At 45.1% G+C, this 27,962-nt stretch overlaps 2 protein-coding genes across 2 annotated transcripts; one reads left to right on the top strand and one right to left on the bottom strand.

Moving 5' to 3' along the window:
- Positions 1-271: 271 nt before the first annotated feature.
- Positions 272-18,168, bottom strand: masp1 (mannan-binding lectin serine peptidase 1). The gene is made up of 13 exons (XM_012856975.3): positions 18,006-18,168; positions 17,016-17,232; positions 14,111-14,288; positions 13,254-13,385; positions 10,824-11,020; positions 8,183-8,330; positions 7,977-8,095; positions 6,018-6,096; positions 4,724-4,852; positions 4,439-4,513; positions 3,388-3,635; positions 3,118-3,306; positions 272-2,357 (listed from the first exon to the last, which is right to left on the bottom strand). Exons 1-13 carry the CDS (start codon positions 18,008-18,010, stop codon positions 1,941-1,943), a joined length of 2,133 nt encoding a protein of 710 aa, XP_012712429.2. The 5' UTR covers positions 18,011-18,168; the 3' UTR covers positions 272-1,940.
- A 472-nt stretch (positions 18,169-18,640) lies between these two features.
- clrn1 (clarin 1) lies at positions 18,641-25,995 on the top strand. The gene is made up of 3 exons (XM_012856981.3): positions 18,641-19,119; positions 22,955-23,134; positions 25,460-25,995. The coding sequence occupies exons 1-3, from the start codon at positions 18,867-18,869 to the stop codon at positions 25,723-25,725; spliced, it is 699 nt and encodes a 232-aa protein (XP_012712435.2). The 5' UTR covers positions 18,641-18,866; the 3' UTR covers positions 25,726-25,995.
- The last annotated feature ends 1,967 nt before the right edge of the window (positions 25,996-27,962 follow it).

Raw genomic sequence — 27,962 nt, 5'->3', positions numbered from 1 at the left:
TTGCTCGACAGCATGACATGTTCCACGAACTACAAATTTAAAAAACAGAGCGCATTGCTTGGAGTTTTTTGCGTCACATCCGTAGGTATCTGATTGGTTCTAACCTGATGACGCTGACCCTGTTAGTCCCGCCTTTAAAATCGGACTCTACAGTCAAGTTTGTTTGAATTCGTGTGAACCTTGTTTCTCTGCAGAATTAAAACACATTTGCTGTGGATTTAACCAGGTTTATTTGAGTTCAGACAATAATGTGAAAGTAAGAGAGCAGTGCACAATAAGAAAGGTGTTTATTCAGGAGTGTAGTTAAAGAAGCGTGTGATTTACTAAAAACTGTCCAAGAGAAACGACGGGTTTGTGTTGCAGCCTCATCAGAAGTCTTTGTGAGCAACAGGAAGTTCATATTTTATTTTTGGCTTCCAGGTTTCATCTGGATGCTGTTCAACGTGTCTTATTCTCACAGGTTTTCTGACTCGTCTGCCTCGTTCAAGACGTCATACAGGAAACCGCAGGAAAACGTGTCTCCGTCACGACACAGAGAAGAAAGACAGTCCTTGTTTCATGTCCTTCATTAAAGTGTTCATAGGCATTTGATGGAGTGTAATTCTTCTCTTTGCACTGTATGTTTTCTGCAGTCAATCACTGAATTATTCAGGATTTTAATATTTCTATAAAGGTTTTAGTAGCAACTCTCATTTTAAAAGGCCTTGTGTGAAGTCTTTGGGATATTTGTAATGCTATCTGCAGGGCACACTGAGATTAGAGAGTCAGGAGGAAGCTTTCTCCGCTAAAACAACCCAAAGGTCAATGTCTGTCCACTTGGAATCAGTTTTAGGTTCCTGTTAAAGTAATGTTGACATAGTGTGTCACAAACCTTCACCTGTAACTAACCAAGGGAATAAGCTCACAGTCACCTGTTTACATCATGGACTCCCTGAGCGAGAAGGATTCCCCGAGATCCCACAAAATTACTGATAATTAAAAAAACAGGTCTGCAGCTAAAAGGAGTGGAGAAGAAATCTGAATCTGAATTAATGCAGCTCATATGACTTTTGATGTAATGCTCATGGAGTCATCAGTCTACAGAATGGACCTCCAAGGTAAAGTTGGATTTACTTGAATCTGTGAGAAATTCCTGAAAAACAGAGCGGCTGCTGTTGCTAAAAGAGGTAAAAATACAATGTGTCGCTCAGGGGGCTGCAGGCAGTGTCCGAAATTAACTTCCTGATCTACCAGCCAAGTTGGCTGGAAGATGTAAGAATCAACCGGCCAATCATATTTTTACCGGTCAAAGTAATTCTGACTGACTCCGGCTAAATATCTCCACATAATCCCGCTACATAGTTAGCCTGAGCTAAATGCTAGTTGTTAGCAAACGAACATGACGTAGTTACTGTCGTTCTTGCGACACATGCGAGTGTTTGTGTACGTTTGTTGTCATACGAGCTGAAAGCAGAGGCACATAAAGAAGCATCCGCCCAAATGATGACTGAAAAACACGATTTATTTGGTAGAAACATTTACTCGCTATGTCGCAGCTAGCCCACTGAAATTTACTCGCCAAACGGAAAATTTACTCTCATTTGGCGTCTGGCGAGTGTTAATTTTGGACCCTGGCTGCAGGTATGATGCAGATGGTGGATCTTGCATACTTTGGTGAGAGGTCTATGATAAACTGATAGAGCACTGAGCCACAAGTATACGGCATGGACACCTCAAGATAACAGCAGGATTTATCAGGATACACAAAAACTCCTGATAAATCCAAAGTTTGACCTGATCCGGCTACAGTTGATAACAAACGGGTAGCAGAACTTGAGGGTCTGGGAGTGTTTGTTTTGAGGGTCTGCAGTAACTGCAGACTGGAGTAGAAGTAAGGCACGATAAGCTGCAGAGAACACGTGGAGCAGCAGGTACCTGGAAGGAGACTCAGTGTCTCTGTCTTACCACCAGGGGGCGGTATGAACATGGCTCTGAATCCACTCTGTGTATTTATCCACCCGAGTGTAGACGCCATACACCCTCTGACTCCCACAGTCCTCAGGACCGCCCCAGGACACCAGGCCGAACACAGCCCACCTCCGCTTCACCTCCATCACAAACGCCCCCCCACTGTCCCCCAGGCACGTGTCCCGCCCGCCCCGGAAGAAGCCAGCACAAAACATGTTGTCTGTGATGTTGTAGCCGACCGAGCGCGAAGCGTAGCTGGCCTGACATTCGTCCTGAGGGACCACTGGCAGCTTGACGTACTGCAGGAGGTCAGAGGTCAGCGGGGACGGGGACGGGGAGGAGGAAGTGTTGGAGATCCCCCAACCAGCAACTAGACCCAGAGAGTGGGGGAGCAGGGGCGAAGGAAGGTCCTGGTGGAGAGAGAAATAAAAAAAAAAACGGCTCGCGTCATCAATCAGGGAAGAGCAGGAAGGATCTCACTTCAATAGTCAATGGATTATATCGCTTAGTGTCACCAATATCCTGTAAATTTCCCTTAGGACTTAGTTAGTGTCCCACAGAGTCTGAGGCTCCATCCGAATCCCCTTAATAACACCTCCTATCTCCTGCTCCTTCACCTTTCATGGGGTCAGCAGTCTCTATCATGGGGAAGAAAGCTTTGGACTGCTGTGCCGATTTCGTACAGCCTTTAACTCCGGCGTCATAACGTGACGGAAACACTCGTGGATGATTCTAGTCAAATCTGGGCCTACAGCCTTCTGAAAATAAACTACAAAGTTTGTTCTCTCTTCTCTCCCTGGACATTTTAGTTGGTTTCCGTGAGGAAGCTGTGCTGATACATTATGTCACACAAAGGATTGTGGGATACTTTAAGGCTTCTTAGCGCCGGTTAGGGACATTGTGGGGTTCCTAGGCAAAACTAGTCACCAGAAGAAGCTTACAGGCTACTTTTCCTACCTTCTTCTTTACTGACTGCACTATCCAGACAGCACTTATCCTGTCGACCGCTGACACGCTTCTGCTTTGGCTAAAGAGTCCTGAATCTATACGGGTATTCAGATGGAGCCTTAGTGTCCCCTCTTGTTTTCTCATAGTGTCTTAGTAACCACCTCTCAATCTTCTCCTCAACAGAACACCTGAATCACCTGAGAACTTGAGTCCCTTCCTCACCTGTCGGTGGACCGGTGGCAGACAGACGGGGCGGACCAGTCGATTGTACTCCGTCGGCTCGCTCAGCCTCAGCAGGGCGATGTCGTTGTTGTAGTTGTTGGGCTGGAAGTTCGGATGGAGGAAGATCTGGTCCACAGAACGGCTGGTGGACGAGTGTTTGTCTTTGATGCTGTGGAGGCCGAGAAACACCTGAAGGATAGAAAGTCCCGACTGAGCCATAAAGACAGAAAAGACCTCATAGAAAATAGATCTCATTGCTGCTTGTTCCACCTTCACGTGATCCGGGGCAACTGGGACAACATTTGTGTCCCTCCTCTGGGAGCGCAGGACGTGAGCCGCAGTAAGGATCCAGGACCCAGACAGCAGGGCCCCGGAGCCAAACCAGCGGTCCTCAGGGACCCGGGACAGATCCTCCACACTGAGGAGAACCTGCCAGGGGAAAAGGCCCGGCTCAGCACTTCGACCACCCACAATCCGCTTCACCTGAGGGGGGAGGGAGCGGGACGGCAGGCCGCAGGCTGGAGAGGAGACAGCGAGGTAAACAAAGAGAACGACAGGTAAGCACCCAGACAAGTAAACGGGCAGAGGGACAGGAAATCAGACAGACAGACAGGTAATGGGGCTGATGTTTTTTTTTTTACATGACAACAGGAACTTAGAGACAAGTAAACATAAAAAATAGAGTAGCAACTCTACAGGTAAACAGGCAGGCAGACGGGCACCTGGTAGGTAAGACAGGTAAGCAGATAGTCGGGCAGGTAAACAAGGAGAAGGACCGTTAAGCAAGTAAATGTGGAGATAGACAGGAAAACAGAGAGAGAAGAGGGTAAAAATCACACATGAATAGGCTGAGAGATAGGCAAAGGCCCAGAGACACAGGTAAAGACACAGACAGGTAAGGGATCAGGTAATCATACAGACAGACAGGTAATGGGGGCTGATGTGTTGGGTTTTTTTTACACGACAACAGGAAGTTAGAGACAAGTACACATAAAAAAATATAGTAGCGACTCTACAGATAAACAGGCAGGCAGACGGGCACCTGGTAGGTTAGACAGGTAAGCAGATAGGCAGGTAAACAAGGAGAAAGACCGTTAAGCAAGTAAATGTGGAGATAGACAGGAAAACAGAGAGAAAGGAGGGTAAAAACACATGAATGGGCTGAGAGATAGGCAAAGGCCCAGAGACACAGGTAAAGACAGACAGGTAAAGGATCAGGTAAACAGACAGACATGTAGAAATGGACAGAAAGACAGGCAAAACCAAGCAGGTAGACAGATGCACAGGCAGAGAGTTAACTAGACAGGTGCAGGACTTTTACCTGGCAGACAGGTGGGTACCTCTGTTCCTCCTTCAGCATCAACCCACTCACCTGTGGGGCCACACCTGAACGAACCTACAAGCACAGCCAGAAACATGGCGGAGCTCTATCAGGGCTTTTTGGTTGCCAAGAAGTTTAGATGATCAAACGTTTGGTTTGTTTAGAACAGAAGTTATTGATGAATTAAAGCGCTTGGTAACACGACTACATGCAGGGCAGTCACTCGTTACACTGTAACCTGACTCCATATCCAATTAAGCCTGATGACATCACCAGCTGCCTTACTGTTGCTCAGCTGGACTCCCTCCTCCATGCAGACGTAATGAACTCTCGCCCCGAACAGCGTGCTCTTGTCATGGTCACCAAACACCACAATAGCCCCGTCGACCTTCCTGGGCATCCCACAGTCCACCTCTGCAAAAGACGTGATGCGCCAACCAATCAGCTTGTGGGACGATCAAACAGCAGCGTAGCGGTGAATGAAATCCAGACGTTAAAGGCACAGTTGGGGTTTTTGAAGCGGGGTTTGGTGGGGAGTGTATCAGCAGTCAGTACCTTACCTGCAGCAGGCAGGAGTTTAACCAAAGTGAGTTTGCAGAAACAGAAAACGTTAGCAGCCAGTCAGACTCCTGATGGTCCCTCTCCATGAGGATGTCACCAAATGTTTTTCATGGTTTAAAAGGTTGTCTAAGCTCAACGGCTGAGTCAAGAAATTTAAAAAAAGAGGTTTACTGAATCTACTGCTCCCCTAGTGACAGCTGTGGGGTACTGCATGTGATCAAAAACACCTCTGACTGGCTGTGCTTGCAGCTTTTCCTCGAGCTGATTGGCTGCAGGTTGATCTTCTGATGATCCGCAGTCTGAGCTCCAGCGTTTCACGAGTTCTCAGCAGCATGAATATCAGACTAATTCTGTGTTTTTAATAATTTATTCAAACTCTTATTTTTCCCAGTTGTAATGATTATAAAACATAAAACTTTTGTGATTTGCAGATGTGTATTCTCTCCTGAAATCTTCCCTACCTGCTCAATCACTCCTTCAGCCTTTAGTTGTTCATCTTGACTTTGATTCTGTCCTAAACTGCTGTCTCTGGGTTTGTCCTTCATGTACCTCTGTTATCATCCTGATATATATTTTTTATACTTATATTTATATTTATTTTCCTCATGATGCAGGTAGGTTCATCAAATCGGCTCTGTAGAGATGACGCTACTCTGGGTTGATTGTTTTTATCTCTGCGGTTGTGTCTCCTCCTTCAGAGAAATGTTTTTAGTTCTTTCCAGTGAACCTTCTTAGTTCTGTCACTTCATGTCAGTTTGCAAATGAAGTCATCTGTTGTCTGCATGTGAAACAAACCACTTAAAGAGATAAAGTTATAAGGAACCGACCATAAAAGGTTGGAGACAAGGCAGCATCACGGTAGACAACATAATTTAGTTTAATCATTTTAAAAGAACAAAACTGAGCGAGGTAAACAAGAGAAGCGACACCAGGAGGACAGAGGAGTGAAACTCCAGGAGCTTCAGTTTGAACAGCGGACACGTCCAGCAGCAGCTCTGACCTCAGGTCCGAGTCTTACTGTGACAACGAGGAGGACGGCCGCTCCATGAGCCGTCAGCCCGGCACTCCAGCTGGAGACGATCCAATGCTCCATCGTCCTGCAAACCAGCATAACAACGTGGATCAGGGTACCAGAAGATGTCACCTTTTTCTCTGCCTCATGTAATTTCCTGGTTTGACGAGTATTCTGCATTTTCATCAGCTGCAAGTCAGAATCATCGAAACCAGCAGCTGAAAAACATCCCTCCATGTGGAATAAAGCTGTGTAACATCTGAGTTTCAGGTCAGAACTCAGATCAATAAAGTTAAACACTAATTTATGGTGATGTAACCCAAGGCTGGACGATAATTTAATAACTATATATATCAATGATAGAAAAAAGGGTCAGCAAAAAGTTCAAAAGAACAAAAGTTTTCCTTATGCATTCTAGCTACGTAGGTTAATATTACAGTCACTGCATCCAACCAATCACAGCACAGACCCAGGAACCAAGCTCCGCCCCCTTCAAAGAGTTCAGAGAGCACGCGTTCTTTTTTCTTTTTTAAAAACTTGCAGTTTTGGTAAAAAGTTGGTTGAATAAAGGGCTGAGTTTGAATTCAGTGTTTGTGTCTTTATCTAAAAATAGGTTGCTAAGCAACAGCCTAAAACAGCCAGGGCTGCACTTAAAATATATGTTTTGAATTTGTTGATAATTATCAAGATCGATCAATATGATTTCTATTTGTTCAATATGCTTTTTTTATATATATATATCGTCCAGCCCTAATTTAACCATGTGTGGTTCCCGGAGTATGGAGTACCGGGCCCTTTAATAAGGGCTGTTAGGTCTCTGTACGACCGGTGTCAGAGTCTGGTCCGCATTGCCGGCAGTAAGTCGGACTCGTTTCCGGTGAGAGTTGGACTCCGCCAAGGCTGCCCTTTGTCACCGATTCTGTTCATAACTTTTATGGACAGAATTTCTAGGTGCAGCCAAGGTGTTGAGGGGATCCGTTTTGGTGGCCTTAGGATTGCGTCTCTGCTATTCGCGGATGACGTGGTCCTATTGGCTTCATCAGGGTGTGATCTACAGCTCTCACTGGAACGGTTCGCAGCCGAGTGCGAAGCGGCCGGGATGAAAATCAGTGCCTCCAAATCCGAGACCATGGTCTTGAACCGGAAAAGGGTAGAGTGCCTTCTCCGGGTTGGGGAGGATGTCCTGCCCCTAGTGGAGGAGTTCAAGTATCTTGGGGTCTTGTTCACGAATGAGGGGAAGATGGAGCGGGAGATCGACAGGTGGATTGGTGCAGCGTCTGCTGTGACGCGGGCGCTGTACTGATCTGTTGTGGTGAAGAGAGAGCTGAGCCAAAAGGCGAAGCTCTCGATTTACCGGTCGATCTACGTTCCTACCCTCATCTATGGTCACGAGCTTTGGGTCGTGACCGAAAGAACGAGATCCCGGATACAAGCGGCTAAAATGAGTTTTCTCCGTAGTGTGTCTGGGCTCTCCCTTAGAGATAGGGTGAGGAGCTCAGTCATCCGGGGAGGACTCAGAGTAGAGCCGCTGCTCCTCCATGTCGAGAGGAGCCAGTTGAGGTGGCTCGGGCATCTGGTCAGGATGCCTCCTGGACACCTCCCTGGTGAGGTGTTCCGGGCACGTCCCACCGGGAGGAGGCCCAGGGGAAGACCCAGGACACGCTGGAGGGACTATGTCTCTCTGCTGGCCTGGGAACGCCTTGGGATTCCTCCTGAGGAGCTGGCCCAAGTGGCCGGGGAGAGGGACGTCTGGGCCTCCCTACTGAAGCTGCTACCCCCGCGACCCGACCCCGGATAAGCGGAAGAAGACGGACGGAGACGGTGGCTCTTGGTCCTAATGGGTCGAGCAAAATCAGCAGAAAGTCCGGACGGTCTCAGTTCAGCTACTGGATTCCGTTTTAGTTCCCAGAAACAGAACAAGATGAGAACAGCTGGATCGGATGGAGAACAGGAGAGGAGCCTCACCTGGATCAGGAGGAACCCTGGCTGACAGCTGAACACCACGTGGTCCTTGAAGGAGTACTCTGATTGGACGGGAACCATCACAGCATTGGGCGGAGCCTCAGGTACTGGACACTGACTTCCTAATATTTAGAAATTAAAAGACTGAACAATTGTCTACCTGTTCGCCTGCACACCTGTGTCCTCCTTCACCTCTATGTTCTCCTCACCTACAGCGGTGTAGCTCAGCCTCCAGCCGAGGTTTTCTCCAGAGTCATCGCTGTGGAATCGGATGGAGACGACGTTGCTGTCGATCTCGATAATCCCTGGAGACCGACCTCCACAGAACGGTCCAAATTCTCTGCTTCCTGCTTGGATCTGACACACACAGCCGATTGGTCAACACCTGACTGTGTGTGTGTGTGTTCTTGTACTGGCAGCTGAGAGTGGACATTTTTGCTCATTTTACTAGTAAAGTGAGGACTTTGATGTAAAGTGAGGACCTTTTTATATCCCCACTTTTTTTCTGTGCTGGGGGTTAGGTTTAAGACTAAGGTGTTAATTAGGTTTAAGTTAGGGTATGTCCACAAGAAATGAAAATTAATGGAAGTCATTGAAAGTCAGGACACAGTCCTTATTTTGTATTTAAAACAAGGATGTGTGTGTGTGCTCCTGTTTAGGCATCAGAATAAGGACCATCTTTCCGATTTCACCCAAGTGAGGACTGTTTATACCAAAGTGAGGAGATTTTGCTGGTCCTCTGTTTTTCCTAACGGTAAGGTTTAGATCTAGGGTGTTAGTTCTAAACCTTACCGCATGGTCCTCACTATATATAGCAAGACGAAAATGTGTGTGTGTGTTGTACTTGCACCTGTGTGTGAACATTTCTTGCTCATTTTACTAATAAAGTGAGGACTTTGATGTAAAGTGAGGACGGGATAAAGATTATAAAATTTTTTCTGGACTATGAGTTAGGTTTAGCACTAAGGGGTAAATTAGGTTTACGTTGGGGTTAGTTATGTACCGGTAAAGGTCAGGGTTAGTTATGTACCGGTAAAGGTCAGGGTTAGTTATGTACCGGTAAAGGTCAGGGTTAGTTATGCACCAGTAAAGGTCAGGGTTAGTTATGTACCGGTAAAGGTCAGGGTTAGTTATGAACCGGTATAGGTCAGGGTTAGTTATGCACCGGTAAAGGTCAGGGTTAGTTATATACCGGTAAAGGTTAAGGTTAGTTATGCATCAGTAAAGGTCAGGGTTAGTTATGTACCGGTAAAGGTCAGGGTTAGTTATGCACCAGTAAAGGTCAGGGTTAGTTATGAACCGGTATAGGTCAGGGTTAGTTATGCACCGGTAAAGGTCAGGGTTAGTTATATACCGGTAAAGGTCAGGGTTAGTTATGCACCAGTAATGGTCAGGGTTAGTTATGTACCGGTAAAGGTCAGGGTTAGTTATGTACCGGTAATGGTTAGGATTAGTTATGAACCGGTATAGGTCAGGGTTAGTTATGAACCGGTATAGGTCAGGGTTAGTTATGTACCGGTAAAGGTCAGGGTTAGTTATGAACCGGTATAGGTCAGGGTTAGTTATGTACCGGTAATGGTTAGGATTAGTTATGAACCGGTATAGGTCAGGGTTAGTTATGTACCGGTAAAGGTCAGGGTTAGTTATGTACCAGTATAGGTCAGGGTTAGTTATGTACCGGTAATGGTTAGGGTTAGTTATGTACCGGTAAAGGTCAGGGTTAGTTATGTACCGGTATAGGTCAGGGTTAGTTATGTACCGTAATGGTCAGGGTTAGTTATGTACCGGTATAGGTCAGGGTTAGTTATGTACCGGTAATGGTTAGGGTTAGTTATGTACCGGTAAAGGTCAGGGTTAGTTATGTACCGGTAATGGTTAGGGTTAGTTATGTACCGGTATAGGTCAGGGTTAGTTATGTACCGGTAATGGTCAGGGTTAGTTATGTACCGTAATGGTCAGGGTTAGTTATGTACCGGTAAAGGTTAGGGTTAGTTATGTACCGGTAAAGGTCAGGGTTAGTTATGTAACGATATAGGTCAGGGTTAGTTATGTACTGGTAAAGGTTAGGGTGGGTTATTTACCGGTAAAGGTTAGGGTTAGTTATGTACCAGTAAAGGTCAGGGTTAGTTATGTACCGATATAGGTCAGGGTTAGTTATGTACCGGTATAGGTCAGGGTTAGTTATGTACTGTAAAGGTTAGGGTTAGTTATGTACCGGTAATGGTTAGGATTAGTTATGTACCGGTAAAGGTCAGGGTTAGTTATGTACCGGTAAAGGTCAGGGTTAGTTATGTACCGGTAATGGTTAGGATTAGTTATGTACCGGTATAGGTCAGGATTAGTTATGTACCGGTAAAGGTCAGGGTTAGTTATGTACCGGTAATGGTTAGGATTAGTTATGTACCGGTAAAGGTCAGGGTTAGTTATGTACCGGTAAAGGTCAGGGTTAGTTATGTACCGGTAAAGGTTAGGGTTAGTTATGTACCAGTAAAGGTCAGGGTTAGTTATATACCGTAAAGGTCAGGGTTAGTTATGTACCGATATAGGTCAGGGTTAGTTATGTACCGGTATAGGTCAGGGTTAGTTATGTACCGGTAAAGGTTAGGGTTAGTTATGTACCAGTAAAGGTCAGGGTTAGTTATATACCGTAAAGGTCAGGGTTAGTTATGTACCGATATAGGTCAGGGTTAGTTATGTACCGGTATAGGTCAGGGTTAGTTATGTACCGATAGTGGTTAGGGTTAGGCCGTAGAAAAGCTTAAAGATGAATGGAAATCAAAGCACGGTCCTCACTATGTACATTAAACAAGGAGGCGTGTGTGCGATTGGACAGGACTGTGAGGGTCCCACCTTGACATAGTCGTAGGGGCAGCTGATGTCTGGGTGGTCCTCCACGTCAAAGCGGGGGTCAAACTGGAGGCGGAGCCTGAATCCCTCCTCCACCTCGATGCGGTATGAGCAGTCCGAGCTCTTTGGGTATGGAGAAGGGAAATTAACGCTGCTCAGAGCTCCAGAGCGTTCCCTGAACACAGCACCGCTGCACTCCACTGGAGACACACAAACACACACAGTGCCTGATGAACTGTGCTTCCTCCTACACACAGAAACATTCAGATCATGTAAATATTTAAACCAATCAGCAGCTCTTATCAGTCACACTGAGGTCAGGATCTAAAACACCATCCGCAGCGGCCCCTGGGGGACTAATGTTTCTGTGTGGGTCTTTAAGCTTCAGGCTGAATATTCACTGTCTTTATGACTCGATTAATTAGTCGCCAAGTTAATGATGGTTTAACTGGTTAAAAATCCAGCTGACTGGTTCCCTTTCATCGAGCGATGGACCATCAGTCTGTTTAAACCTTCAGAGGTTGTTTCAGCGGTTCTCTGGTAAGTGTTTCAGGATAAAATCAGGGCCAGCAGAGTTAAACCTGAACTAAGTTGAAATCACAGAAAGTAAAACTGATGAATCGCTTCATGTGTTTAAACTCAGCAGCTCTAAAACCCTCTGGAAATTTAGCAATCCTTGCAGTAGTTGCCCCTAAATAAATCAATCTTTTGTCATGGCCCAGCCTCAAACGTCAGAGTAGTGCATAATTATATATCTATATATCTATATCTATCTATCTATCTATCTATCTATCTATCTATCTATCTATCTATCTATCTATCTATCTATCTATCTATCTATCTATCTATCTATCTATCTATATATTACAAACAAACCTCTGAAAAGTGTGTCAGGTGTTTTTATTTATGCCCCTTTTACTCAAATACTCATAAATATGGTCCAGTGCAACCTGAGCTTAATCTGTGTCTATATCCAGCTGCTCTGAAGGCCTCAGATGTTCTTTAGAGATCATTACAGAACAGCAGCATCATGGAGACCAAGGAACCCAGCAGGCAGTTCTGGGATAAAGTTCTGGTCCAGTTTAGAGCAGGGTTAGGTTCTGAAACAATTTCCCAAGCTTTGCTCAATCCATCATCTGAGAGGATGGAGCACCTGCAGACCTACAAAGTCATGGACGCCAGAATAAACTGACAGGCTGAGCAAGGAGAGCATTGATCAGAGAAGCAGCCAGGAGGACCGTGGAGACTCTGGAGGAGCTGCAGAGATGGGCAGTTCAGGTGGAAGAGACTCTTAGGACAACTTAGTCATTCACAGATTGCAAAGAAGAAGTCACAGTTGAAATAAAGCAATAGTTAATGTTAGCAGTTCTTCACAAACCCAACATATGGAAGAAGATTCTCTGCTCAGATGGTCCAAAACTGGTCTATATGCAAAACGATGTGCTCGGCAGGAAAAATAACGCCATCATCTTAGACACGCAACTCCCACAGTGAAGCATGATGGGGGCAGCATCATGCTGTGGGGATGCTTCCTGTCATCAGGTCAAAATTGATGAGAAACAAGAAGGAGCTAAATCCAGAACAGTCCTGGAAGAAAACCTGAACGGCTTAGTCAAAGTCAGACTTTAATCCAATGGGGAATCTGAAGTCTTGAAGACTGATGTTCACAGATGTTCTCTGTCTGATCTGACTAAGCTGGCTGGAAGAATGGGCAGAAATGTCACCCCTAGAGGCAGTCCAAAAAGACCTGCAGATACAGCACCAAAACCCGGTTCTACGACGTTCTGAGGTCTGAACACAACTCCTTGGTACCTTTTCAGATTTTAATTTGCAGAAGAGTTCTTCCATGAATCATTTTCCCTCCACTTCACAACAACGCCCTTATCGTTGTTGATCTGTCACTTCCTGTAGTTTAGAGGACAGGAATGGATTTCTCCGCACTCATGCTGTGTTTCATCATCATTAAACCAGAACCGGGTCTGTTTTATCTCAGCTGTTCTTTAAGGTTCTGTTGGAGCTCTGATTGAGTGAAACTAGGTGGGATGTGAATCTGCTCAGAGGAAATTTCACATTTAAGCTCATTACGTTGGAAATGCTGCAGCTGGAAGGATTGTTTTCACAGGTCAGACCTGAGTAAGATGTTCCTGAAGATTGAAACAAAGGGATTAAAGTGACACACAAAATCTTTAAAATTCAGATCTGCGGCCCTAATTGGCCCCAGAGCTAAGTGTGGGCTGGGGTCCATGATTCTGGTGTAAATGCAGGTGGAGAAAAACACGGCAGAACACCAGGAGCTGGTTCTGATGCTCGTGGAGCTCATAGTTTCAGTTCCATGTCAGAATCACCGGGTTTCAGACCAGAGGAGAAAGCAAGCAGACGTGCCTGCACCAGAAAGGTCCAGGTGCGTCTTCAGGGGGGCTGCCGCTCGCTCACCTGTGCAGGTGTGGTTGTCTGTGTGCAGCTGGTAACCATAGCGACAGGAGCAGTAGTATCCCCCGATAAAGTTGTGGCAGAAATGGTCACAGAGCTGATCCTCGTCGCCGCGCTCGCTGCACTCGTCCACATCTGTAGAGGCAGAAGAAGAAGAAAGTTCTGGTTTCAGTGGGAGGAGGCGGTCTCGCTGTTCCTCCCACAGCTCCATCGCTATTCTGAGAGAAGCTGCAGACAGATTTAAAAACCAGAGATTCTGGAAAATGCTGATTCATGATTTGCTAAGGAGGTTCTGTCCAAAAGCAGAGCTCATTTAAAAGACATGCAGAAAAAAAACACAGACAGAAAGTCTGATAATAATAGTAAAAAAGCGCCATCAGCGCCACAACCTTCTAATCAGAGATAAAGACACCAGGTAATTTCCTTTTCGGCCAATCAGCATCCAGGGTCAGCAGGTGGAATCTTACAGATACTTGGAGACAGAAATTGACGCCTAGCTGTTTTTTAAAAAGCGCAGCAACGTCTCCGCCTGCTGAGAAACGTGAGATGTTTGAATTTAAGTACGTTTTGATACTGGTTGAATCTTTCATCACTTTCAGCATTTTATTCTGGTCCAACTTTCTCATCGTGAAACAGAAAACCGAACTGACCCGGATCACAAACCAGGCCAGCAAAGCAACCGCTTCTCCTCTAACTGAACCGCAGAATCGCTCAGCAATCCGGAAGACAACCGGATCACAGATCCATCCATCACTCATTCTGGCTGCTTCCCTCTGGTCCGGAAAGCCATTTCCATAAGGAAGGAAACTTCAGGACCAGAACCAGCAGCTCGGCTGAAGCAGAAGCTTGGTGCTCCTCACCCACGGCGCTGTAGTGAGCCAGGAAGCCGGAGAATCGCTCCTCGTTGGAGAAGTCAGAGACGAACTTGATGCTGAGGGAGTTTCTCGGGGAGGTGATGATCCGCTGGGCCGGTACCTCCTCTGTGTCCGTCTCCTCCTTCCCACAGAACAGAGCCAGCACCGCTCCGTCCGCCTCCACCTGCACACCAACACAACAGGTCAGCCTGAAGAAGTCAGGGTTCTGGAGGATCCAAACCAAAGCAACAGCAGCGGAACACAGGAGACGGACCAGAACAAGTTCTGATTTTGAATAATCCGCCGGTTTAAAGTCAGAACATCAGCTTCCAGGTCTGTGAAGGACACCACAAAACTGGAGGCTGCTTCTTCTGTCAATGTGAGCTTCTGAGCTTTCTGTGTCTCTGCTCTGTCTTCTCTAACATAGAAAGTACTCCTGGGTCAATGTGAGCTTCTGAGCTTTCTGTGTCTCTGCTCTGTCTTCTCTAAGCCCCAGTGGGTGGAGGCAGATGAGCGTTCACACTGAGCCTGGTTCTGGTTCTGCTGGAGGTTCTCCTCCCTGTTAAAGGGGAGTTTTCCTCTCCACTGTCGCTTCATGCATGCTCAGTATAAGGGATTGCTGCAAAGCCATCAACAATGCAGACGACTGTCCACTGTGGCTCTACGCTCTTTCAGGAGGAGTGAATGCTGCTTGGAGAGACTTGATGCAACCTGCTGGGTTTCCTTAGAGAGGAAACTTTCTCACCAACCTGGAGGATCTGATGGAGTCTGACTTTGAAAAGAGCCTTGAGATGACGAGTGTTGTGAATTGGTGCTATATAAATAAAATTGAATTGAATTGAATTAACCTCCCAGAGGCCCGGGTCCATCAGGGCTCAGAGAGAAAACAGACCAGCAGCTCTGTTTACATCCAGCTGCTGTTTATCTGACTCTGAGCCTGGGAGGGTCAACGGACTGCAGGGCAGCGGGACACACCAGCACACAGACTGAAACACGTTCTGATAAACCCGACATCTGGACCAAAGCACTCAGAACCTCCGAGCTGCAGAACTCAGACAGCAGAACCACCCTGACAACAGTGTAAAATGGATCTGCAGGAAACACAACATTATTTTTAGTTATCATTCGGGCTTTAGGAGAGGGAACAGTTTGTTTCTACTATCCACACATTCTTCAAATGTTCCACAGAATGTTGGTTCTACAATAACACCTTAGATCAGGTTCTGTCACTGTAAACAATCATTAACTGCTGAGCTCCTGGTCACCCTGAGGCCGGTTCCGGGCCAGAAAAGGAATCCTGGGGTTCCTGAGCGAGGATGGGGTGAACCAGGAGATGAACAGATGGACCTTGGCTTGGTTTACGGCATTTAGGGCATCGCTCTGGTAGAGCTGGACGATAATTCAATAACAATATATATCGATGATAGAATAAAGTGGTCAATAAAAAGGTTCAATAGAATAACAGTTTTCCTTCCTTTTGCATTCTATCATGTAGGTTAATATTACATCATTACATCCTCCCAGCCAATCGCAACACAGACCCAGGAACCAAGCTCCGCCCCCTTCAAAGAGATCAGAGAGCACACGTTCTTTTGTCTCTTTTAAAAACTTACAGTTTTGGTAAAAAGTTGGTTGAATAAAGGGTTTAGTTTGAATTCAGTGTTTGTGTCTTTATCTAAAAATAGGTTGCTAAGCAACAGCATAAAAGGGCCAGGGTTGCACTTAAAATATATGTTTTGAATTTGTTGATAATTATTGATTATATGATTTTTATTTTATCAATATGCTTTTTTTCTATATTGTCCAGCCCTACGCTCTGGTCTGGTGGTGAAGAAGATGCTGAGCTGAACTCTATCTCTAACCTCTGGTCATGAGAGCCGGATCATGGCTGAAAGAACCGGATCATGACTGAAAGAACCGGATCATTGATACGAGCCGCTGAATCCAGCTTCATCCGTAGGGCGGCCCGGCTAAGACGGACATGATCCTGAGAGGGTTCTGGTCTTGGACCTAATGTGGTTCTGAACTCTAAACAATCAATAAACCACATGAAGCTTAGATCCTGTGAAGCAGATCATTAAACCTCAGAACCAGTACTTTTTTTGTTTGTTTGTTTGTTTAATTCTGAGTTCTGGTTCTGAGGTGGGTCTGGACAGCTTTAGGAGCTTGGAACAGAATTTTCCACATTATTTGAATGTTTTAGATGTTTGTTGCTGCAAATCTGAGTTTGACACTGAAGGGCAACCAGACCCACCGGGTCTAATAAAGGAGAGTTTGAACAGCACAATTTTAACATTTGATCTAATCTGAACATTTGATCTAATCTGAACATTTGATCTAATTTTAACATTTGATCTAATCTAAACATTTGATCTAATTTTAACATTTGATCTAATCTGAACATTTGATCTAATCTGAACATTTGATCTAATTTTAACATTTGATTTAATCTGAACATTTGATCTAATTTTAACATTTGATCTAATCTGAACATTTGATCTAATTTTAACATTTGATCTAATCTGAACATTTGATCTAATTTTAACATTTGATCTAATCTGAGCATTTGATTTAATCTGAACATTTGATTTAATCTGAACATTTGATCTAATCTGAACATTTGATCTAATTTTAACATTTGATCTAATCTGAACATTTGATCTAATTTTAACATTTGATCTAATCTGAACATTTGATCCAATCTGAACATTTGATCTAATTTTAACATTTGATCTAATCTAAACATTTGATCTAATCTGAACATTTGATCTAATCTGAACATTTGATCTAATTTTAACATTTGATCTGACACAACCCCCAGTTAGTTGTTCTCCTACTTGTGATCCAGACTTTTTTGGTTCACCAGAACTTTCCGACAGTCCCTGACCAGGACCAGATGTCCCCATCTTACCTTGACGGAGTCGTACTCGCACAGGTAGGATGGTTCCAGGTCAAAGTGGCTGAAGAACAGGTTGATCCGGAAACCGACGGGAACGCTGATGTTCCAGTTCAGCACCGTGTCTCTGGGATACGGTTCCGGGAAGTCCGGAGACCGCAGGCTGCCGTACATCTCCGACAAGAGCTGAGCGCCGTATCCGGACCGGACGAGCAGGTAGAGGATAAAAATCCTGAGGCAGAGACAGAAACGGATCAGAACCAGTCCGAGACATTTGGATCAGAGCAACTTGGAAAGAACTGGATCCGAATCAATCATAGAGAACCAGATTAGCACCAGTCAATGAAAATGGATCAGGACCAATCACGGTTGTGCAGATCAGAGTTTAAAAGATTGGAGAGGATCAGAACTGAACACAGAGGACTGGATCACAATCGGATCAGAACCTGTTGGAGCAACTGGGCTCAAACCCCATCTCAGAGAACCGGATCAGAACTGATCAGGGAGGACGTGATCAGAAGTAACGCTAATGCTGCTCTGATTGCCACACTGGTACTGGTACTGTCCAAGGTGTGTGAGTAGAGAGTGCTGCGTATGGGTCGGCGTCATATGATGTGGTTCTGGTGGGAACCTAGAGGCTCATTGATTGGTGTTAAAAAAAAAAAGTTCTGTTCACAGGTCTAAAAGAAATAAATTGGTGGGTCACAGGGTTCTGCTGCTGCCCTGGGCCCACATGGTTCTGGATCCGGCCCGGCACATGTCTCCTCCCCAGTTAGAGGTCCAGCTCAGAACCGCTGCCTGGTTCTGGTAGCCTCCGATCAGTAAATCTACTCTCTGGTCACTTTCAGCCATTCCAGCCTCTGCAGGAATGAAAACTCTCTGACCTGAAGTCCAGATTCTGGAAACCCAAAACAAACTCCGACAAGTTTTCTGTTCAGATCTGATCTGGACTGATGGTCGCTGCCAATAATCACCAGAACCGACCCAGAACCAGCTGCAACTCACCTCATGATGGAGGACCAAAGTTCCGCTGCTCCTGCTCCGTCCGTCTGGACCGCTGAGTGGCGAGAGGAGCGTCTCTGACGTCATCGCGGGTCAGGAGAGCGTCAAAAATGACGTAACAGCAGTTCCCCCCCATGGTGTCCTGACACAGTTCGGTGATTCTGGTTCTGAGGAATGGGTGAATATCTGAGTTTACTGCAGGTTTCATTCGGTTCTGATCGCCTGTAATTTAGAATCAGAACCTCTGAGCCCACAAACGCTGAAAAGGTTCACCAGCCAGTGCCAGCAGGTCCAAATGGGCCAGAGTTCTTTTAGAGTTCCCCATTCCTCACCTGTCCAGAGACTTTGGTTGGGTTTCTTTATTTGGTCCAAAAAAGTTGCCGAATCAGAACCAGGAGATCTTCAACCCGACTGGGTCCAGCAGAACTCCATGACGAACCAATCAGGAATCAATCAAGTAAATCATTTTATTGGGTCAGGTGGTGTAGAGCGCCCCCTGCTGTCAGGGTTCAACAGAGGGCTGAGCTCAAGGAGTCAGAACCAGCGCGTTTTTTCATTTGGACCATACGGAGTTCAGATTCCGGTTCTGATGAGGTTCCTCTTTGTTTCAGGCTGTTGAACGGAAGTCCTAATGACGGTTCAGAGACACTGGGCCATTAGTCAGACTTTATGGGACAGTTACGGCCGCCCCGCCCCTCCGGACGGTAATTGGACCCCCTCCGTTGCTGTGGTGACGGCGGCAGAAGCGAAGGAGGTGTCACCTGATCCGGTTCCGGTTCTGATGGACTGTCGGGTCCCACGCAATAAGCTCCGGTGCCGTTCGGACCTGATGGAGTCCCCCCCAGCCTGACCCGGACCCCCATCATGCCGAACCGACAGAAGCAGGTTCTGTTCTGCTCCGCCGGCCTCCTGAGCCTCTCCTGCGCCCTGTCGGCTGCCGTCATCACCGGGCTGCCCTTCTGGCTCCGCGGGACCGTGCTCTGCCGAACCGGAGCCGAACTGGTCAACGCCACCGGTACCGAGCTGGACAAGTTTTTGGGGGAGCTGAGCTACGGACTCTTCCACGGAGAGAGGGTGAAGCAGTGCGGCCTGGGGGGCAGACCGTCCCGGTTCTCATGTGAGTCCACCCGGGGGGGCAGTGGAATGGGTCAGAACCGCAGTTTGGTTCTGATCAGAACACCGAGGTTCTGTCAAAATTAGAATGAGGTTTAGTTCGATTTAAGCAAAAAATTAAGAACAGTTTCATGAATCTATGTTAGGATTTATTTCAGAACATAAAAGTCCAGAACATTTCAGGATTTTACTCATTCCACAGAGGTTCTGAATAACAGAACCCAGGATGTTCTGACAGCTCCTGATCCCAGTTTTTATTCCAGTATTAGCCTTCAATCTAGACGGAGGTGGGATAGACGAGCTTCTGGGTCGGCACATGAGCCCATCAGAACCCGGCTGAGTCAAGAGGGTGAGATGGGTCTAACGATGCAGAAGAAATGGGACAGAGGTCCAGGACCAGCCTGACCCGGGCTGGTCTTTTTTATCCAGGATGTCTCCAACAGTCACCATCCAGGAGGAACCGCAGATTTCCCGGATTTTTACCTCCAGGCTGATGTTCTGGACCCAAACACCAGAGATGCTCAGCAGGTTTCGACCACTAGTTGGCGCTAAGACGCAGGGCAGGAAGGGAGGTAGACGGGGAGAGTTTCTGCAGTCTCCTTCTGAGAGGCCGCATTCTGAGTCTCTGGTTCTGACCCAGGTGAAAGTTTTTTCTAGCCCTTAATTCAACGTAACTATTGTACAAAAAACCCAGTCTGAGTCTTGTGTTCTGGTTCTGATTCAGATCTTTCTGCTTCTGCAGATTCTATGGAGCTAAAACAGTGGCAACTTGCAGCGACATTGAAAAAGAGATTTGGCATTGGAAAATCAAACTTTAAAAATTTAAACATTGATAAATTAGACATTGAAAAGTCAAACATTGTTAGAAAGTAAAAACTTATGATGATTTTCTCATTTTATGCTGCAGCATTTCTATGAGATGTTCTCAGTGTCACTGCAGAGCTCCTTCAGCTATGATGTCACTACAAGCTGGCTCTGTTTTACTGTCAGGGTCGGGGCTAAACTGAAGGCCTCTTCATGGACCCTCTGTTTTTCCAGATAATCCTCCTTATTTACCTGCTGTCACTGGTTTAGCTCCATGTCACTACAATCATTAGCTGTATAAGCTAATGAGGATAATATTAATGAAAATAATTCCCTTTCTTCTGGTCGAGCAGCGGTACTTGACCGGAGCTTTCCATAAGTTCACTGCAGGTAGATGAGGAGTACCAGAAAAACGGAGGGTCCATGAAGGGGCCTTTAGTTTAGCCCTGACAGTAAAACAGAGCCAGCTTGCAGTGACACTGAGAACATTTAATAGAAAAGCTGCAGCATAAAATGAGAAAATCATCATAAGTTTTTACTTTCTAACAATGGTTGACTTTTCAATGTCTAATTTTTCAGTGACAAATCTCTTTTTCAATGTTATTGCAAGTACATTTTCAATGTTTAATTTTTCAATGTTTGATTTTACAAAGCCAAATCTCTTTTCAATGTCGCTGTAAGCTGTCGCTGTTTTAGCTCCATAAGATCCCTGCAGAAATGCTGCAGTCCAACCATGTGGTTCTGGATCTGACCCGGATTGTTCTGCTCCTGTCGTTTGATTCTGCACATTTATTATGAAATTCACCAATATGAGTCTCGGGTTCTAGTTCTTGTTCTCTAGAGCAGAACTGTAGTGAATTACGGCGAGTTTGTCAGAACCTGAATCCGGTCCGGTTCTCTGACGCAGTGTCAGAGCTATTGAAGCTGCTGTGATGTTGCTCCCCCTCCTTCCTACCGGACCAGAACAGAGGGGTTACTTGTCTCAGTTAGTGGAGCAGCCACCCGTCACTAATAAACTTTCTGCCTGAGCGGACCAGATCAGAACCGCTCTGCTCCTCTGAGGCAGTGACAGTAATGGCCTCTGTACAAGGTCAGCCATCCAGAGGGATGAACATTTAGACCCACAGTTTGCAGCTCTGAGTGTGGGGCTCTAAGCCAAGATCCAGAAACCTGGACAAGTGCTTTAGACTCTTCTTCCTGGACAAAATCTACAGGACTCCAGCCGAGGGTTCTGTTGAGATATATGTCGCAGGAACGTCTTCAGATAGAACAGAGATCTTTCCCTCCTGGTTCTATCACGATGACCATGTGTGATTTGCACATTTCGGGACATGGCTCAACATTCCCATGTTGCTGTTGTTTGAAAGGATGAACATGGATCCTTCAGGCATGTTCCTGAAGATGAACCAGACCATCTGATCCTGACATCTTGACTGATTTCTTTAGATTTCCCCATGATGGCACAAGCGGTGCTGTTGATCTGTTAGCTTATAATACATCCACAGGCGTGTGTTGTGAATTAACTTATCAGGAGCTAACAAAGCCTTGAATTGTTTAAAGGCGTGGTGTATTTAAATAATAAAAATATTCTCTATTGTCATTCATTATTTTGGAAATTAACACAGATTAATAATTTTGGTCATCCTAAAACAGAACAGGGTTAGCCTTATGTAATCTCAGACAATAAAGACAGTTCAATCTGAAAAACTCACAGAGAAAGAAATGGCAATTAGAAGGATTTTATTGATACAATATTTTAAGTCTTTGGCGCTCAGACCTCGGCAGGAACATTAATGCTGAATTATACTTTAATATGCATAAGTAGATGTATGAGAACAGGTATGTTCCCCCCAGGTCTGAAACTGGTGGTGGAGTGGAGATAGAAGAAGTTTGTTCAGTCCATATGGTTATCTGTTGGAGCTAGATGTCCAACTTGATAAACACAGGTTTGCATGAACTGTCCATGATGAGCAAGCTTGAAGCGACTGTGGAGAGGAAAAACTCCCCTTTGGGAAGAAACCTCTGGCAGAACCGGGCCCAACATGGTGGTCTTCTGCCGGACCAATAACGAGGTGATAGGGAGTGCTGAAGACTGAAGGGAGAAAACACTCTGATGGGTTGAGGATGGAGGAACGTCATGGAAGCTAGATGAACTCAGCTACGATGGTGGAGAAGGGGTTGGGGGTGGGTTGAATCGGACATCTGATTCGAAATCCAACATGCAATCCGTTTGCGCTTGCTGGTTAGCAGGCTGAGACGTGGATTTGAAGTTGCTTTTAAGATGAGCGCGGGATGCTGATTGGCTTCATGGAGGTGCGGTTCGTAGCTGATTGGCTCACATCAGAGGCGGATCGGACTCTGATTGAATGGAGGCAGGCGATGAGTTTCTTCAATTGAACTTGCGCTTCAGCTTCATAATGTCTTCTCGTACAGCGTTGTTTAAAATACAGGACTAATGGTATCAGTTCAGAGACTTTGCCACCAGGTGCAACTTCTGTAAAGAGAAAAATCAGAGAAGGGAGATAAAATAAAATTAAGGAAGCGATAAGTGCAGATAATGCATCATTGGAGAGTAGTAGGAGAAAGTAGCAGTGTAAGGAAAAGTGGTCAGTATGCCGTCCAGCAGTTTGAAACCTGAGGGAGCGTAGCTGCAGATCGCTGTGGAGAACCTAAACCACTGTAATCTTAAATGTAGGAGGATAGGTGAAGACCTAGCTACTGTGCTGGGAAGGATCCCAAGAACATTTGTTTAATCGAATAAAACACATCAGTGCTGAGAGCTGAGCGAATGGACGCCTCGACAGAGCTCTGACTTTTCACAAGTCTGGCTGCAGTAAAGACAAATTATAACTCGGATTATTTTAGTTTTTCTCTATTAATGATGAAATATATGTTATTCTGCTGTTGCAGAGGTTTTTCTCATAAAAAAAGTATTTTTGTTCTAGATAAAAACCTACTCAAAGTTTCTCTTAAACTCAAGAGTTGGAAAAATTAACAAAGTTCTGTTAATATCTTGCTCCTCTCTCTCCTCCCAGTCTTCCCGGACTTGCTGAGCAGCATCCCGGCCGGCCTCCACGTCATCATCATCCTCTTCTGCAGCGTTGTGGTCCTCTTCTCCTCCGTGGCCTCCGGCTTCTTCTTCTTCAACGCCTTCGGTCGGCCCTATGAGACACTGCAGGGCCCCATGGGACTGTATCTATGGACCTGCATCTGCTGTGAGACTCCTCACACTATTTTACTAATCAGCAGAAGATGAAACGCAGATTTGGTCCTCCAAAGCTGCTGGAAAAATTAAACCTTGGTCAGGAAAAATGAATATACTGTGCTGGTCCCTTACAGGTTTTTTCTTTCTCTTCTGTTTTTTTATTTAGTGACAATGAAATGTTCGTGAAAGATGTGTTTCAGACACAGAAAACCTCAGTAAATACCAAAATACAATGTTGAATGATGATTTTTTTCTTTTTTATTAAAGAGCACAAGCTATCCAAATTAACCAGTGTGTGAAAATTAAATTGCCTCCCTTGTTAAATCATGAATCAAGGGAGATTAACCTGAGTTTTGGAAAGCTGATATCAGTTTTATGAATCACAGCCCGAGTACTAACACACGTGTAGAATCAATAAATGACACCTGTAGACTGTAGACATTGACTATTTCCCTCCTAAACCCAATAACTGGTTGATCCAATCCTTTTCAAAACCGTGGAGGATTCTGGCCCGCTCTGGTTTGCAGAACTGTTTTGTTTATTGGAGACTTTGTTGGAGTGATCGTATGGGTTGGTTATTTTCTCAACATCACACAACAGTGTCAGTTTTACAATAGCTAAAGCTGCCATTTTGTCACAGAATATTTTCCCAGAATTCCTGGGGATCATCAACATATTTTCTGGTAAATTATGTTCTTCTGGGTCAACAGTGTTGCTGGCCCCAGAACTCTCCCATGGAAGCCATTTTTGCTTTTTCATTGTTCAGTTATGACTTCTGACCTTATCTCACCCAAGTGAGGTCTGAAGTGCTTTACACGCTGTTCTGGACTCTTCTGTGCCCTCCTGGTTGAGTCGTTGACACGCTCCTGGAGTAACGTTGGTGGACCTTTGAAGGTTCACTACTGTTCCATTAGATCTCCATTTGTGGGTAATGTAGTAAAACTTTAGTCTACTGGAGTCCCAAAAACCATAGAAATGGCTTTGTGACCCTTTTCACACAATTACTGTAGATATGAAGGAGTTTGTTTATCATCTGATCTCAAATTTATTTAGATCAGACTATTATGTGTTGCTTTGTGAGATGCTTCAACTTACTTCATGTCGTAGACAGGTTCTGTTGTAAGAGATTTCTTGATTCTACAGGCTGGTGGTAATCAGGCCTGGGTAGAAAAGCAGAACTAAAATAATTTGTTGAATCACAGACTTAACAAGAGGGGCAATTATATCAGTGATGGGTTGGTTTGGATAGTTTTTCATAGTAAATGAATTGAAGAGTGCTTTTTGTATTTTCTCAGGTTATATTTGTCTGATGTTAAAATTAGTTTGATGATCTGAAAGTGCAGAATGAATCTGTTAGGGCACGTGTGTCCAACTCGAGGCCCGCGGGCCGAATCTGGCCCGTCAAGGCAATTTATACGGCCCTCCTGAGCCAAAAAGGTATATAATATCATAAAGTAGAGGCATATATCCTTTTAAATTGTCTAAAGTGGCTAAAACTGAGCCTCCTGTAGCGAATGTTGATTCTTTTTAACTGTGTAGTAACAGCATGCTGCCACTAGATGTCAGCTTTTCCCACAACACATTAAAACAACCCAGAAATGTCCAGAATGAGAAAAACTGATGCAGAATGATGAGTTTAAAGTGTAACTCACCCCAATAACAACTTTTTCTTTGCAGATAAACTGGGTCTAAGGTGCTACTTTTATGTTACTGTGAAAGTTTTTAAATTTTTATGTGAACTGGAATGATATTATGAAATCAAAAGTCTCATCTATAGAGGAGCAACCGGCCCTTTTAGTGGCCTAATATAGAAATGAGTTAGACATTAGGGGTTGATAACTTTTTTAAGTCCACTGTATGCTTTAGTTTAAAGATGAGAGAGAAGACCAGGAGGAACAAGAAGCGATAAACACCACAGGCTGTCTAATTAAGCCTTCAGTAATTAATGATGGACCAGTCCGTCTGAGGATGAGAACAGTAGCAGTTAGGGAAACGGAGCTCCAAGCAGGAGACAGGAGCTGAACAAAAGAGGCAGGAAACAGGCTGGAGGGGGGGGGTAGTTAGGAGGATTGTCCTCGGATTGGTCCAGATATCTGTTTATCAGCACTATTTTCATCAGAAATTATAAAAACGTGACCAGTGAACTGAAACTCTGGGTGGTTATACTTAGGGTCTTGCTGAACAGAGCCTGCAGAGGTTTAATGTTAAAGGCCATTCTGTCAGAACCATCAAAGTTCAGATTTATTTTGAATTCTGAACATCTTGAAGTGGACTCGTGCAGTCCAGACGAGTTCTGGTCCTAGTTATTAACAGTCGGCTTGTGTTTGTCCTGCAGGTGTGACCAGCTGCCTGGTTCTGATCCTATTTGCCTCCGAGGTCAAAATTCATCGACTGTCCGAGCTCATCTCCAACTTCAAGGAGGAAAACTTTGTTTTCCAGACATACTCGGAGCGCTACGACAGCTGCTTCTGGATTTTCTTCCTCATCCTTGTCCTCCATGGACTCAACCTGGTTCTGATCCGGCTTGCAGGGATTCAGTTCCCGTTCCAGGGGAAGAAAGAGGTGGAGCTGAGCGGCGGTGCGGCCGACCTCATGTACTGATGGGCCAACCAGCACAAAGCTCACAGAACCACTGTTGTCTGGTGGTTCTGGAGAAAACACTGCTGATAGAAAATATCAGAAACCCTGATAATTCCACATAATCAGTCTTGATTATCGATCAGAACCTGATTGACTGTTTTTTTTTATTTTTCAAGATGGCGCTGTGCAGGCAGCAGCCGGTCACATCGGCTGTATCTCTTCTTTTCCTACTTTTCCATATGTATATAAGTCACCGTGAATGTACATAAGACATCCTCTGCCTTATTTCTATTTTGTATTTTTATTCTTATTTTTCTTATTTACTTCTTTACTTTGATCCACTGTATAAACGAGGACACACTGTATATAACCGATGCACCTTGTCCTACTTTTGGCACCTTCTTCTGATTATTGATTACTGAGCCGATGTGACAAGTGAATTTCTCCAATGTGAGATCAATAAAGCCTATCTTATCTTATCTTATCTTGATTCATGATGGTCCGACACCTAGACTCTTTGTAGATTCTGTTTGTAACTTTTTTAAAGAAAAATAAACTTGTTCTGACTGAATGTGTTGTCTTTGGTTTCATTTAACATAGATCATTGATTGATGCATTTGGATCCAGTGTCACAGCTCAGTAGAACCTCAGGTAGTCTCATTTACATTGTCTTTTTAGGCTAAAACCACTATGAACTGGATCTTGCGCTCACTAAAACCGAGTTATTAAAGGTTCGGTGGTTCACTCGGTCCACTTCAGGCAGTGATCAGGTATTGATCTGTGACAGGCCTGTAACTGGCTAAACTGTGTGTAGCAGTTGGGCTAAAGCGGACTTTGATGGACCCTGCTGGTTCTTTTCTTTGACCCGTCCCCCGCAGTGACACCAAACCTGAGTGTACGTCTCCAGACGAAGACGTGTTGACAGAGCAGGGAGAATCAAACAATCGGGTCTGAACTGGCAGGGATCCTCCTTGTTCCGCAGGGGGTTGGTGTCCGGTTCTTTAATTGTGCCTTCTTCAGCAGGACGTCCAATTAAAGGCCAGGATTTCATCTGAGTGACAGCAGACTGAGACTCAGATGGACCCCCCTCCGACCCAAGAATCAGGATGATGAAAGTTCTCAAGATTCTGGACGGATTTAAACACAACTGGTGAAACAGCAGGAAGAGTCAGTCCATCCCGTCTCTGCTCTCCTTGTGTTGCTGATCAACCGGATAGGACAGTCCTGAGTACCTAAACAGGAGGAAGATGGACTTATTTTCTTGTTTGCTGAATAAAACGAGTTCCGCTGCCTTCCGTTTACGCGCCTGAAACAGATCAGACGTCTGAGAGCATCAGCATGGTCCCCGAGTCCCAGGAGGTCCACATTTACCGACGGTCAGAGCTGACTGGATAAAAACCTGAGCCATCGCTAATCAATTGGCTGACTGGTACTCTGTGATCATCGTGGTTGTCACAGAGACACAGGGGGAAGGACAAATTTTCCTGGAAGACTGAGGAGAGAGGAAGGAAGCGGCAGAGCTCGACCTGTTCAGGTATTTGATCGACTGCAGGTAAGGTCCTGATCTACGCCACACTGATAGGTAGAGTCAGACTGAACAGATCTATATCAAACCAAATGTTGGTTAGCTCACTTATCCTCTTCAAACAGTTTGAGCAGAACAGGCCAGTAATTAATCTTATTCCACCTTGATTAACAATGATCAGGACTTTGAGACAGAATGTCTTTTTCAATAAGGTCTTTTGTTGTCTGGAAATTAAAACATTAATAATAAAACATCGGAAGAAATTTGAACATAATCAGTTGCCTACTTTTTTTAGATCAGTTCTCTGTCAGTAAGGTGGGCATTTTACCATTCATGTAAGTTGGTACCTCAACAGGCTACTTTCCTGCCTCCTTTAAACATTTCCGGTTCACCACAACTGAACCCAATGAGTAGTCTATTACCAGGCCTCTGCAGAACTTGGTGGCATGCAGAGGATGTAATCTGGGGTATATTTCAGGAAGTTTAATCAGTTTTGCAGGAGCAGACGCAAATCTAGAGCTCATGAGACAACTGAATGTGGACACCCCTGATCTTTACACTGAAAGTGATAGCCTAGGGTCTCCAACTCCTGTCTATGACAGCCACTGTCCTGCTAATTTTCATACACATCTGACTCAAACTATTAGCCTATTTCCAGGAGAACTTCATGAGAAAGTTATATTTGGCAATTTGATAGAGGTTTATTGGACCAGGGATACATCTAAAAGGCTTG

The sequence above is a fragment of the Fundulus heteroclitus genome, chromosome 23 (assembly GCF_011125445.2).
Source record: "Fundulus heteroclitus isolate FHET01 chromosome 23, MU-UCD_Fhet_4.1, whole genome shotgun sequence".
NCBI lineage: Eukaryota > Metazoa > Chordata > Actinopteri > Cyprinodontiformes > Fundulidae > Fundulus > Fundulus heteroclitus.
This window is presented reverse-complemented; position numbering and strand designations above follow the sequence as displayed.

Coding starts and splice junctions, on each gene's coding strand:
- masp1 (XM_012856975.3), bottom strand. Junction 8,096..8,182: donor GCTGAGCTACACCGCTGTAG/GTGAGGAGAACA, acceptor TCTAAATATTAG/GAAGTCAGTGTCCAGTACCT. Junction 3,307..3,387: donor TTGCCCCGGATCACGTGAAG/GTGGAACAAGCA, acceptor TCTATCCTTCAG/GTGTTTCTCGGCCTCCACAG.
- clrn1 (XM_012856981.3), top strand. CDS start 18,867: ATGCCGAACCGACAGAAGCAGGTTCTGTTCTGCTCCGCCGGCCTCCTG. Junction 19,120..22,954: donor CAGACCGTCCCGGTTCTCAT/GTGAGTCCACCC, acceptor CTCTCCTCCCAG/TCTTCCCGGACTTGCTGAGC. Junction 23,135..25,459: donor TCTATGGACCTGCATCTGCT/GTGAGACTCCTC, acceptor TTTGTCCTGCAG/GTGTGACCAGCTGCCTGGTT.